Genomic DNA, 14789 nt, shown 5'->3' with positions numbered 1-14789 from the left:
AATATTCTGTCCGATTGTCTAACCCACCACTAATCTTTGTAGAATTGTATGCTTTTTCTTTCAATAATGTGACACTTAAATTTACAGTGAGAAATTAATGTTACTAGATCAGTATTGAAATGTTATTTTATTCATTGGTTCCTGTACTAAGGCATTTTTTCAAAAAGCCTTTGATAAGATGTCCCATAATAGACTAACGAAAAAGGTTAGAGAATGTGGAGTCAGGGGACAAGTGGCAGAATGGATTGCTAGCTGAGTTCAAAGACAGAAGGCAGAGTGTGGGAGTAAAGAGTAATTATTCATAGTGGCATAAGGTGGGAATGCTGTTCCACAAGGACTGTTGCTGTTCACAATTTTCATTTACAATTTGACTTTGGAATCAAAAATACAATTTCTAAATTTGCAGATGACACCAAAGTTGGGGCGATAGACAATACTGAGGAAGTCTGCAACAAAGGACAGGAGGACTGTAATAAACTTGCAGAATGGGCAAATAATTGGTAAATGAAGTTCGATACAGATAAATGTGAGGAAGTACATTTTGGGAAGAAGAATGCAGAGGTCACATTACTTGGAAGGTGTAAGTCTAGGTGGGGTAGAGGAACAAAGGGATCTCATCTAAAGTTGTGCTGCAGGTTAGTAAGGCCATTTTAAAAAAGCAAACCAAACACTAGCCTTTATTTTATAGAGGGATAAAATTGAAAAGCAGGCAATTTATGGTAAACCGTGTATCAAACCTTTACTAGACCACATTTAGAGTACTGCTTGCAATTCTGGTCACCATATTGTAAAAAGGATATAGAGGCACTGGAGAGGGTGCAGGAAAGAGTAATACCAGAAATGCATGGGTATACATATCAGGAAAGGATTGACAGGCTGGATCTTGAAAAAGAAGATTGAGGGGTGATCTAATAGAGGTCTTTAAAATTCTGAAAGGTTTTGATAGAGTGGATACAGAGAGAATTTGTGGGGTACAGTATAACTAGAGGCCATCAATATAAGATAGTCACCAATAAATTTGGGAATTCACAACAAACTACTCTACCCAAAGAGCAATGAGAATGTGGAACTCACTCCCACAGGGAGCGATTGAAGCAAATAGTATTGATGCATTCAAGGAGGAGCTAGACAAGCATTTGAGTGAGAAGGGAATAGGTGGTTATGATGGCGGATTAGATGAGAAAAGATGGGAGGTAGCTCACGTGGAGCACTGGCTTGGATCATTTGGGCTGAATGGCCTGTTTCTGTGCTGTATATCCTATGTTCTATTAGTTATTGCAGGATGTTAAAGTTATTATGATTGTTGATGCAAAGGTATTAATGTTTTTTGTGTGTAATGTACATTCTTAAGGCATTATGATAGAATTGAACAAAGCTCATTGAGGAAAATTATTCATTTTGGTCGAGGATTTAAACATAAGTTGATATTAAAAATTGAGAAAGTTAAGAATAAAATATGAAGTCAGGTGGGGCATTTTCACCTAAAGATTTCCAGTCACTCCTTTAAAGTTTATTAATAGTCTTTTAAGTAAGAATGTCTGCAGTTCCATATGGTGCCTTAAAATATATTTTTATGTATGATTCAGGGACAATCTCTTGCGCAGGGCGGCATGTCAGGAAGCACAGGTAAGGCAATCTCGAGTTATTGGACATTTTCTTGCTAGTTAGTTAGCCTCTGTAATTAATCCAAATCCTCTTTGCAGTCACTGAGGCATTAAGACAGATGTTCAGTTTGTATCCTGGATATAAACCTGGTGTTGCAATTGGCCGCCCGCTATAGAGACTGCCCAAATTTTTCATTTCCAATGTTTTCCAATAGATATTGTGTGACTTTTATTACAGGTGGCTGATCCACAATGGCAGTTTGCTCCAGGGTGAGAAGTAGAAAATCGACCCCATTAACTCTAGTGCGCGGGAGGAATAGCAAGAACTGTGGTGGCCAGGCTGATCAGATATATTCTCTTATGTATTATTCTGCAAGAAATAGCTTTACATTGCTTGGCTTAGTGATAGAATTACTTAAATGCTTGTGTGGTTGAAATTTCTATTGCCTATGAGTCTATGCCTAGGCATCAATCATGCACCTCTAGATTGTTGCCTGTATCTTACCTTGATGCATGAATGTTATATACTTTAGAATAACTTGCATAGACTGCATTAGGAAGTTTGATTTCAAATTAATTAATTTTAATCCATATTCTCGATGCAGAAAAAAACCTTTGGTGTTTAAATCAGTGATACAAGATTACAAAAAAAAGTACAGATGTTGGAAATCTGAAACAAATAGAAAAAGTGAAAGTTTTTTTCATTTTTTTAATATCTCATTCTGTGGACCAATGTCCAGTCTTTGTTTACACCTATATGTAACTTCTTGCAATGTATTTCCATATTAAAGCACCCAAAAAAATGCAAGTTGTAGACTAAATGATGTTGATGATATATCCCTCTATCTACAATTAGAATAAATCCCGAATCTCTAGTAGTATAATGGCCTACATAAGCATTGCATATCAGTTTCCTGTTTGCCTTGCTCTATCTTGGTTAAAGAACATTTAGAATATTTCAGTTTTTTGGGTTGCAAAGATAAAATTTATATAATGTGCTTCATAATTCTTGGTTGAAGTGTGTTATGTTTTTGATATAGAGTTAGATTTAGGAAACTAAAGGTTATTTTGTGAAGTTCTAACTTTTTAAAAATCTTTGTAGTGGTTGTAACCACTGGGTTTGTTTATAAGTATTTCTTCTAAGGAAATAGGCTAACCATTAAAAGTGTTATCTGTTTGAGACAATAGGAATTGTTTAACCAACTCTTCTAGTTAACATTTACATGTGGTGTGTTGGAAGTGTTGCATCCATCAAGCACAGCTGCAGACTGACTGTCCACTCCTAAGTTGGCAGTAACTGGTTTTATTGGCAGCTTAACTAGTCAATCCCCAGAAATAGTCAGAGGTTAAGCCTTTGCCTTCCTGTCCATCTAAGAAAGAAACACAATCTGCCAAGACGGTCTGTCAGAGCTGATAATGAAGCCAAACCAAAAGGAAAATTTTTTTCTCCTTAAGCACAGTGGTGTCTAGATATATAAAATATGTATTTAGCCCACTAATTGGGATAGTGTGGCATGCTTTGTTTTCTGTGTTAGCATTATAGAATAAGTTTAGAGAGAGTGCAGAAAAGATTCATGAGAATGGTCTCAGGGATGAGAAACTTCAGTTACATAGATTGGAGAAGAGAAGGCTGAGAGGAGATTTGATGAAGGTACTCATGAGGGATCTGGATGGAGTAAATGGGGAGAAACTATTCCCATTGGTGGAAGGTTGAAGAACAAGAGGGCACAGATTTAAGGTACTTGGCAAAAGAAGCCATGGAGACATGTGAAAAAAAATTATTTATGCAGGGTGGCTAAGATCTGGAATGCACTACCTGAGAGTATGGTGGAGGCAGGTTCAATTGAGGCATTCAGGAGGGAATTGGATTGTTATCTGGAAAGGAAGAATGTGTAAGGTTACGGAGAGAAGGTGGGGAGTGGCACTAGGTGAATTGCTCCTAAGTAGAGCCAGCGCAGACACAATAGCCTCTTTCTGTGCTGTAACATAGAAACATTGATTCTGTGAAGTTAAAATTTACTGTATTTATTACCCTGCTCATTCGTAGATGTGAAAAATAAATCAGCTGGTTGATTCCAAATTAATCTTATTTCATTAGTATTCATCTGCCTGCCATTTGGAAGATAGGGAGAATGCAAGTGAGATTACGCTATCCAGTTCACGTAACATGGGGTTTTCACTTGTTATGACCCTACCAGCTCATACTATCATAGGATATAAAGGTAACCTCTTGATTTTAAGGGACAATTGGTCTACTTATGGAAGAGACTGGTAATGTCAATCCCAAAAGACTATCTGGTGCAAACCTAAAGTTTTTAACAGTGTGCTTGCCTAATTACACATTTTTTTTACCTGTCTATGTGTCTCCTTGCTCCTCATACCTTCTCAACAAATGAGGACTTTAAAGCATGACCTGTCTGTCCAGTTGACTCTTTCATGGCATCAAAACCCCCTCCCATCTCTGCAACTGCAAGAGCATTTGGCTAACCATTAAACCAAGAAGGCGGTGGTTACCAATGTACCTTAGCCTACTTTGGCTAGTTGTACTAAGAATTATGCTTTGTTATACTACTTTGAACAACCTACTTCCACCTAATTGAAAAATATGAGCAATCAATTTTTGCTGTTATTTTTGTAGGCTATTATCCTACAGTTATCCTATATGGCTGTGTCAGCACCACAAACATGACATTTCTAGGAATGTTTCAGTAGCTTTCCGTATATTTCCATAAACTTTAAGCTGATAAAGTTAGGCTGTCATCTATGAGTATTGAACAGGCAGCTTTGCCTAATTCTGACATTGGTGTGTAGACTTGTTTTCTATTGCACTGTACCCTAGGTTACCAGCAGCTTGAAACGCCTGTGGCTTAGCTGTCTGGAGTGACAGCTGAGTCTAAATATTTAAAGTGTTCTGCTGGCTCCAAATTAAGGTCTTTAGGATGTCTCAGAACTAAAAATATTTATTTAATTTCAATGCTGATTTGTTTTTTTTAATGCCAATTTTAACACTTCTGGGCATTCTAGTTGTGCATGACCTTAGTGCACCACTGTTGTTATCTTAAATGTAAACACATGCAAGATGTTGCATTTTTATAAAATATGGTGCATTTCTAGGTTCTATGTTTCTTCAGCTATTGTAAACCTCATCTAACATTCCTCTTGTGTGACATGTATAGAATGCACGGCTACCATTATTGTGGCTGCCATTTATATAATGGAAACTTAAACCCTGAAAGTTAACTAAAAGTAAGCTGCTTTTTGTGATGTTTAAAGTTTGAAAGCATTATCAAGGCTGCAACTTGCTTTATGAGTTGGCGTGACTGTTAACCTATTTTTGAGGGTTTTCTTTTACTGCTTTGTAAAGTTTTTCTGACTTTATTAATATAAGCCTAAATGCCTCATTGTATCAGTCAAGGGATTGGATATTTTTCCTGAATATATTTTTAAATAAATAAAATAAACAGTATGAGTTAAGTATCAGTTTACTGGTTAGAATTCCAACTTGTGTTGTTGGATGCATTTTGTGGTTGGTTTTGTGAAGTATTATTAATGGGACATTTTTTAACTTCATTATCAGCACTGAGCATTTTCTCATCAGGCGTCAGGCACAGTATGCTTCAGATGCTGAGTGAAGGTTCCTTGACTATAACCCAAGAACATGAGTCTCCATTCCAACCACAGAATAGAACTCCCAGTATATCATTTCTACTTACCAATTCAATAATTTATAGACTTTTCTTGTGTGAGACTGACAAGCAAAGCAGTACCTGATCACTAGAATCTTGGTTTAAACTGCCCTAGAATCACTTTGTGCAGAATTTGTACAATCTATTGATCAGGATTATACCCATGTCCCAGTGGTGAAAAAAACATTATGTGAACCTGGTTATCTGATTTCCTGCTGATTCTAGGATATATTTTTGCTTTTCCTTCTCTGGTGTGTACATTCTCTGATCAACTGTTTGTTTTTTGTTCAGGAATATGGAAACCAGCTTCTACCGATCAGTGCAAGGGTGAAGAAAGCCACTGTCTTTCTCAATCCTGCTGCTTGCAAAGGGTGAGAGATTTCTTTAAGGCTTATCATGCCAGCTGTTTTTTTTAATTAAAGGATGGCAGTGTTCCTTCTACTTCTCAGTAGAGATACTGCCCATTATAAGTGCATTTTATCAGTATTTATCAACAGTGTAGCAACAAAGAACAATATTTTACCACTATGTCAGTATTATTTTAGTCTGACCTATTATGAATATGGAGCACTTTAAATCTTCCGTTTTTATGTAGTGATTTTCACCAGCTCTAGCAACATATACTTGAATAACTTATGTTTTTAGTTAGAAAATTAAACTCTTGTAACCTTCTCCGCAGTCAGATGTAACAGTAACAAAATATAATCCCTCTGGCGCCTAAACATATTTACAGCATAATGAGTCAGAGATAGAAACTTGGATGAACACTCAGACTAATTATTGAAATGTATTAAAGGCCTGATTATTTAAATATGTTACATTGGCATCAAGATGGATGCAATGTACTATACCACACAAAGAAAGAAAGACTTGTATTTATATAGTGCCTTTCACAGCCTAACTTTTTGAAGTATTTTTGAGTGTAGTCATTGTTGTAATGTGGGAAACAATGCAAGCTAATTTGCATAAAGGACGGTTCCACGTACTGGGACTGGGTGAAATTGCAAATGTACTATATAAATGCTCTTTCTTTCTTCAATGACTATATGAAGTGGAAACCATGCTAAATATACAGTGTGAATCCACTGTCACTGACAGCTTGGAGAGAGGTATCAGCAAACGCTAAGCAATAGATCTTGTTCTAGCTCATTTTTTTTTCATTATATATGAATCACCAGAGCACACTTGATAAATTTGGTAAAAGTTCATGCAACTCAGCTGTTGGCACATCATTTGAAAGTAGAGCTCAAGAAACTGCTCTAATCTCTAACAATTAATTTTTAATTCCTTCAGAAAAGCAAGAAATCTTTTCGAAAAGAATGCAGCACCAATTTTGCATCTTGCTGGACTTGATGTAACAGTGGTTAAGGTGAGGATTCAGTCAAAAAATTGGATTAAGTAAAGGTTGTACTAGGAGTGACAGAAGCCCAAAATGAAGTGACACCCAGTTGTGACTTGCACCATGAAATACAAAATAAATTTTACAGCACTGCAAATATAGCTGATTCACCCTCTTAACCTTATCAATCTAGGGTTTCCTAATACTGTACAATCAAATAGATGAAAATAATGACATTTAATTCAACTCATTTGATTACTCTGAAAAATAAGTTAGACCTTGAAATGTGATCAACACTTGTGCTGCTTAGAGAGAAGGTATATTAAAGAGAGATGCTGTGGAATCTTAATTTGCAATGGTTCAATTGGGGTTGTGATGTGAAGGGTTAAGTAAAGATTAAAATATTGTTGTGCCTAATACAGCTGAATCACTGCAATAAGTTATAAAGGAGTGGTTTCTGATTGGCCCAGGGCTTACTGATTGTACAAGGGAGTGTACAGGTGCAACACCACTGTCTATATGAGCCATATAGGGTTCCACTGTTTGAAAATACAAAAGCAAAATACTGTGGATGTTGGAAATCTAAAGTTCAAACAGAAGATGCTGAAATTCTCAGTAGGTCTGGCAGCACCTGTGGAGAGAGAAACGCAGTTAACATTTCTGGTCTGTGACTTTTCGTCAGAACTGGAAAAAGTTTAAAAATGATAGTTTTTGAGTGAGTGAAATGGAGGAGGATGGGAAGAAAAACAAAAGGGGAGATCCGTGATAGGCTGGAGAGCAGGAGAGGTTAAACGACAAAAGCTTTAATGTACAGGGCCAAAGGGAGTGGTGATGTGACAAGTAAATAAACAAATTATATATCCAGAGGAGATGTGAATGGCAGGATCCTGAATAGCTCCCACCTGATAGCAAAGTCAAGAATATAAGAGATAAAGAAGAGAAAAACTAAACCAGCCTTGAAAAACCAAAACAAAATAGGGGCAGCGGTTACAATGTAAAACTGTTGAACTCGATGTTGAGTCCAGAAGACTGTAAAGTGCCCAATCAAAAGATGCAGCGCCATTCCTAAGGCTTGTGTTGAGCTTCATTGGAACACTACAGCAGGTGAAAGACAGAAGGGTCAGAGTGAGATCAAAGTGGGGAACATTCAACTCATTTTAGAATCATTAGCACCATATTATGCAAATCATTGCTCGCAAATAGTTGTCAGGATGCCTCAATTTTAAGGCAGACAAAGGTGCTTCACAGTTGATCAGGATTATCCTGTGGAGCTGTGGCTCATTATACCTCAGTGATATCTGAGGATGACATTTTAGGTATAATGAGGTGAATGTATCCATCAAAGTAATCATAGAACACAACAATGGCATGTTGAAGCAGCATTTCACATGTCTGAAGTTGTCCTTCACTATAGTAAAAGTTACGACTGTGATTGTCTTCAGGAAGCTTCGTAACTTTGTTGTAAAGGCCCTGGAGAAAGAAGGCCCCAGTTGCACCAGGGGATCACTGATAGGAGCAGGACAAGTCTGAAGATATGGCAGAGTAGAACCCAAGGCCAGCTTTTGGCAAAGCAGCCATTCTTTTAATGCAAATTGCAAATGCTCCCACTGAATTGACAGCCTTGTCTACATCTTCCCATTCACTCCACAAGTATGCTTTCGCCTACAATGCATTAAATCTTTCCAGAAAATCACCAATAGTATATTTGTACTCCCGATGAAATGTGCTCCGAAATCTTTTGAAGAATATTCTATGCACGTATTAAGATTACTTTTAATGTGGGAAAGCTTAACGTTTGTTTCCGTTGAGCTTTTCCTTGGTGACCTTGCATATTTCAACTGGCCTTGGGGCCTCTCTCATAACTGTTCCACAGACACCGATAGAGTTGCCACACACATTGTGGTGAACTGAACTTTTGATGCAACTTTGTTAACATCTATAGCAAGCTGCTTGATAGTTTACAGTTATTGCACTAATGCTTGATGATTGGAAAGCATCTTCCACAACAACATTTTAATGAAGCATAGATCCTTGACTCTTCCATCAAAGCACTATGCAATCTGGTCCTCTAGGCAGGTTCTTCCTTCTCTATCTCTACCAGCTGATTCTGTTTTCTGATGTGTGTGTCACTCAGTGCGCTCCCTCTGGATTAGTGTCTTCAATCCCTCAAAGCACTTCCTTTGGATTTGTGCCTTCAATCCCTCGGTGCGCTCCCTCTGGATTAGTGTCTTCAATGCCTCGGTGCGCTCCCTCCGGGTTAGCGTCTTCAATCCCTCGGTGCGCTCCCTCCGGGTTAGCGTCTTCAATCCCTCGGTGCGCTCCCTCCGGGTTAGCGTCTTCAATCCCTCAGTGCGCTCCCTCCGGGTTAGCGTCTTCAATCCCTCGGTACACTCCCTCCGGGTTAGCGTCTTCAGTCCCTCGGTGCGCTCCCTCCGGGTTAGCATCTTCAATCCCTCGGTGCGCTCCCTCTGGGTTAGCGTCTTCAATGCCTCTGTGTGGATTTATCTGAACTCCTTTTGGGGAAGCATAGAATGAGCTTGTGTGCGTTATAAAGTGCTGGTATGTCAGAATGCAGTGTGATGGCCAGGCTCCTCTGAGAAAATTAGCCAAAGAGTAAAGGAAAAACATATTAGGATAATGGCCTTATGAGCTGCCACCGTATATTGATTTTAGTTGAAGATGTGACCTATTTTGGTGCCATTGAATGAATGAGAAAACAGGTGGATGAGAAGAACTTTCATAAACCTTAGCTGATGTATGTTCGCATGGCTTTCTGCCTATATCTAGCATCCTCTATAACCTCCCTTCTCAGAGCTTCCTCCTTTATATGGGGTTAGGTGACAGATGTTAGGAGGTCCTACCATAAATATTCTCTCCCTCTTGTAAGCTGCCTTGTGCAGTCAGGCTAGTAGAGATCAGAATTGTTAACATGAGATATCAGAATGTAGCCCACGCAGGTTTGATGATGTGTACACACAATATGGAGGGGAGACAAGTTTTTTGGGTTGAATGCCTGTAAGGGTGTGAGTGAAGGAACATTTCCGGGGGAAGGTAGGGCCTGCACCCTGTTACATAGTTGGAATTCATGGTAAAATTTAGAAATATTTTATTACAGTGTGAGAGAAAGTAAAGTGTCATACATGCTTAATATACTGCATTAATGAATGGTAATGTGTTCTATAATCTTTGCTGAACTGGTAAAGTTATTAAAATTCTTCTAGTACTGGTTCCAGGTTCACTGCATTATGATGGTAGTATTCACACCAATTGCTACCCCTTCCCATTCTCCCTGGGGTTCCGCAATACTCATTTCAAAGAAGGCCTACCTCAGCCTCACACCCTTCGATAGAACTTTGGTGGACCCCAACTGAGAAATTATTTGTTTTCTAAATTCCTGCACCCCTTAGAGCTTTCGAAACTTCAAAGAATGCTGTCTGTCTCAGGATTTCACATTCTACCATAGTACCTGACTTCCTGTCCACAATATAATAATGAGACTAACCCTAAAATAGCATACTGGATTGGTGCATTAAAGATCATGCAGTTACATTTCTTGTACTACCCTACTTCTGATCATGCATAATCCTGACATTGAACCAATAGCATTAACTTTAATAACATGGTCTTGTTACCCTTTGGGCATTCTCCTCTATTTCTATTCTCTGTTGCAGACCAAGTATGATTAACTTTGTGACAGAACATGGCAGTGTGGTGTAGTGGGTAAAATCAGCAGAAAAATGTGGACAGAGATAGCAGCAAACCAGGTGTCATAAAGTACATCTGCTTCCATCATGGATCCACCCTTGCACCTGCCCTCCACCTTTCCAGGGAATCCATTTGATTAGTCATCCCCACGAAACAAACAGTCACATTCAACAATGTAAAGTTAATCCTTGAAATAAATCTGCTAACCTATGCTAAAACCTAATCTCACCCCTAAACCTAAAGTCAATTTTCCTTCAACACTATCCTAGGATTTTATTTAAGATACAAAAACAAAAAATTGAAAAACTCAGCAGGTCTAACAGCATCTGTGGAGAGAAAAACAGAGTTAACGTTTTGAGCCCATATGGCTCTTCTTCAGAGCTAAAGAGAAGTAAAAATGTGATGAAATTTATACTGTTAAAGGGGGCTGGAGCAGGTGAAGCTGGATAGAAGGCCAGCGATAGATGGGCACAAAGGAGAGATTGACAAAGATGTCAACTGTCTCCACAGGAACCAAAGTGAAAATAATCTCATTTTGAATTTGTAAGGTGAAAATCCTTTGCCTGGTGTTTGGTTAAGTCTGTGGGTTGTTATTGCCTTAATGGAGATTAGTTTGGGAATTTGCTAAAAGTTATGATAGTAGTACTTTGTAGCCATGTATCTGTGTTTAATGTGTTGTAGCTTAATAAAATGTTTCATCTAGTTTAATATAAAACCTCTTGAGAACTGATGGTCTGATTCCTGAATTTAGAGTCGCATCTCAAACATAACACTTAAAATTATAGGTTATGATAATTGTTTAAAATTTCCCTCTGGGATTTTTAAATAACTCAGTACCAACTCTAAGTTACTTAAAAATCCAAGAGGGAAATTTTAAACAACTGTCATAACCTATAATTTTAAGTGTTATGTTTGAGATGTGACTCTAAATTCAGGAATCAGACCACCAGTTCTCGAGGTTTTACATTAAACTAAAAGAAAAATTTTATTAATTTACACAGGTTAAAATATATATGCACATGGCTTCAAACTACTGCGATCATAACTTATAACAAATTCCAAAACTAATCTCCGTTAAGGCAACTGCAACCCACAGACTTAACCAAACACCAGGCAAAGAATTTTCATCTTATGAATTCAAAATTAGGTTCTTTTCACTGGTTCCTGTGCAGACAATTGGAAGCATACAGCTGCCTTTTGATCTCATATTGCCAAAGCAATGCCCCCACACATTGTTAGTCTTCCATCCAGCTTCACCTACTCCACCCCGCACCCCGCCCCCCCACCCCCCAAACAGTATAAATTTCATCACGTTGTTACTTCCCTTTAGCTCTGAAGAAGAGTCATACGGACTTGAAATGTTAATTCTGTTTTTCTCTCCGCAGATGCTGTTAGACTTGCTGAGTTTTTCTAGCATTTTCTGTTTTTGTTTCAGATTTCCAGCATCCGCAGTATTTTGCTTTTATTTTATTTAAGATGGCGTGGCAGTCAGCAAGATGGGAGAGTTCAGTGGAGACTGCCAGCAACTTGCCAAGAGTTTAAAAATATACTAATTACAGGAAATCACTGAGTTGGTAGCACATTTGTGTAAGTCTGAACAATAAGAATTGTATTAGTTGTCAGAAACATTTCCTAAATTTGCAGTGTCTAATGATTAATGAAAAAGCCAAATTGGAAAGAAGATGAGAAATCAAGAACTGGTGTTGTACGAATTTCTAACTCCTGGAAGTGACTTAAAAAAAAGTGGCATATTTTCTTCCTTGGTTTACAAATTCCACCTGGTTACAAAGTTCATCTTTCCACATCTTGTTGTCTGTTTGTTTCTTGTTATCCTCATCAGTCTCACTGAGGTCTTTCAGCTGTGTGTTTGATGTCCCTCTCATTACCTTTTGTTTATTTTTCCCCCCCAGATTTTATATTGTTTAATCTTTCCTGTGCAAGCTACAGAATGTCTGAGTTCCTGTCTTTTACGTGTAATTTGTTTGCTTGATTGGTAATTGGATTTAATAATGTTTGGGGATTTTGTGTAAAATGCAGTAAAATGTGTTGCATGTTCGGGCTTGCTTAGCTTCTGGTTGTTTTACTTGTACAATTGCCCTGTACAATTCATTGCGATCTTGTCCCTGTTCCTGTTGCAGACTGATTATGAGGGCCAAGCAAAAAAGCTGTTGGAACTGATGGAAGACACTGATATGATTGTTGTTGCTGGAGGGGATGGCACCTTACAAGAGGTATGGCCAAAATTTGATGTTAGTGCTTTGCAGACATGCGTCCACATGGCACTTAACAAAACTTATCTACTCTGAGATGGCACACAGGTGGCAGGAAGTGAAATTGCAAGACCGATTAGAAATAATTTCATCACAAGTCCTAACTAGTGAAAGTATAGTACTTGGGCAAATCAGTGTGTGTGCATGGGAGTGCAAATTTGATTCTGTATAGGACAAAAATCTATGCTTTAGTAGAGGTGAGCCAGGTGGTGACCAGAAAGCAACTATGGAAGAATGATCCTAAGCTACCTCATAGCAGATTGGCATTGGCTGCAGCTGCCCTTCAAACTGAGGATTGATGCACATGGGAAAGGGGAGTATCTGCTGTGGCTGGGTATGGAATAGTATTGACAGGTGTTTTGCAGCAACTATTTGATTGTAATCTCAGCAATCGATCTGCCCACTACCATATTTGATGTTGCTGCAAAAGCTTCAAGTAGAATTTCTGTAAATTCAGTATCCCCAGGATGAAACTTTTTTATGCTGTTTCTTCTTGGTGACCTGGCATCTACCCGGCAATGTGGAAAACTGTCCACAAAAAGCAGGGCAAATCTAACCTGGCCAATTACTGCCCCTTCACTCTGTTAAGTTCCAGTAGTTGTTTAGAAATGAAGACTGAAACCAAGACAGACTCCTTCAGACAGAGTTTTATTGCTTGTCATAAAACTCTCTAAAGATACCACTAGTCTCGGCTGTTATCCCTTTTATACAACCAAATGGGTACTTAGTTAAACAACCTAATAATTAGCAATTGAACTTTTTCAACTGTTTCCTTCCCTAATTCCCCTCTTCTTAAAAAGAAAGTAACCCTTAAGGTTATATAATCACAAAAATAATGGTTATAACAAACATCAATATATATTTTTATTCAACAAATTGACCTTATCCCCCTCCTCAAAAAGAAATACATCTATAGATATGTTCACACAAAAGAAGTATTTTTCCTTTTAAAAAAAAAAAGTCCCTCTTTGAGGATCTCTAGTAACTTCTTGGAGCTGGCTCCTCTTTTGGTGAAGCAGTCAGATAATTGGTAGCTGCTGTCGATCCATTTGATCTTGGCAACCTCCTTATTCTCGAGTATCTGTTTTAATTTTGCAATGTCAATTTGCAATCTCTCCTTGTTGATGCACTTCGTAGAGTGAACGTTTCCCCAAAGTGACTTATTTATTATCTATAAGACGTTTGATAGGTACCATTCCTGAATACCCTTTTCCATTTGAAACTTCTGCCAATATCTTTGATATAAGGAATGCCATATCTACCACCTCAACAAAGGCGAGAGTCTCCGCTGCTAACGTACTTTTACAACTCTTCGTATCTTTTTAGATTCCCATGCCAAAGGGCAGCATTTGCCTTTTTCCCCTGATGAGAAATATTATAAATCCTCCAGCACGCGAAAATCCCAACACATGGATTTGCATAAGATGCATCACTGAACACAATCAGTTTCATGTTTCTAATATCATCCAAAGATGGGAATTTCAAAACACACTGCTCCATTTTTAATTTTGTCAATGTTTTGTTATTTTCTTCAACCTTGGGATCGTTCATTTTAGGGCTCAATTCCAAAACATCAAAACTGACATCTGGCCTTGTTTATTTGCCTAGCCAATTGTGTTGCCCAATTAGACTTCTGAGTTCCTCTTTTTCTGTTTCTGAAGCCGTTATATCTTTCTGGGAGGCCCTACCATGACTAATTGCAACGGGATTGACGTTCTCTAAATAGGATTGCTGATGTAAACAGATGTGTGATCCGCTCTTTGATTTCCAATCCAATGTACTTAAACGCACCAGAAGCCTGACTTCCAATTTTAAACTCCATTCTGAGCCCATTAATGACAACTGCTTCAAATTAGGTACTACCACCTCGCAAAAAATCATCTACATGCATCATAAAGATGCCTGCAAGTTTCCCTCCATGGTGCCAAAAAACATTGTTCGGGTCTGCTTCCAACTGAAGACAGCCCAACTTTAACAAAACTGAACTCACTGAGAAATACCAAACTCTGCCGGCATTATTTAAACCATATACACGTTTATTTAGCTTCCAGAGAGTCCCTTCTGTGGTTGGTGCCCCTTTTGGTGGACGGAGAAAAACTTCCCTTTGAAGTTGGTATACCTGCAAAAAAGCAGCTTTAATATCAATGGACTTACGTTTCCAAGCATTTGTAGCTAATAGAGCTAA

General features: G+C 38.3%; 1 protein-coding gene across 2 annotated transcripts in view; it reads left to right on the top strand.

Moving 5' to 3' along the window:
• Window positions 1-14789, top strand: part of agk (acylglycerol kinase) — a 118645-nt gene that overhangs the window by 55070 nt on the left and 48786 nt on the right. For both annotated transcript variants that reach the window (XM_041216390.1, XM_041216389.1), the window contains exons 2-5: window positions 1587-1626; window positions 5582-5661; window positions 6584-6659; window positions 12473-12565. In XM_041216390.1, the coding sequence (XP_041072324.1) occupies window positions 1587-1626; window positions 5582-5661; window positions 6584-6659; window positions 12473-12565 (289 nt within the window). The remainder of the gene's footprint in view (window positions 1-1586; window positions 1627-5581; window positions 5662-6583; window positions 6660-12472; window positions 12566-14789) is intronic.

Source organism: Carcharodon carcharias, chromosome 21 (assembly GCF_017639515.1).
Source record: "Carcharodon carcharias isolate sCarCar2 chromosome 21, sCarCar2.pri, whole genome shotgun sequence".
NCBI lineage: Eukaryota > Metazoa > Chordata > Chondrichthyes > Lamniformes > Lamnidae > Carcharodon > Carcharodon carcharias.
Note: the sequence above shows the minus strand (reverse complement) of the source record. Positions and strands in the feature narration are given on the sequence as shown.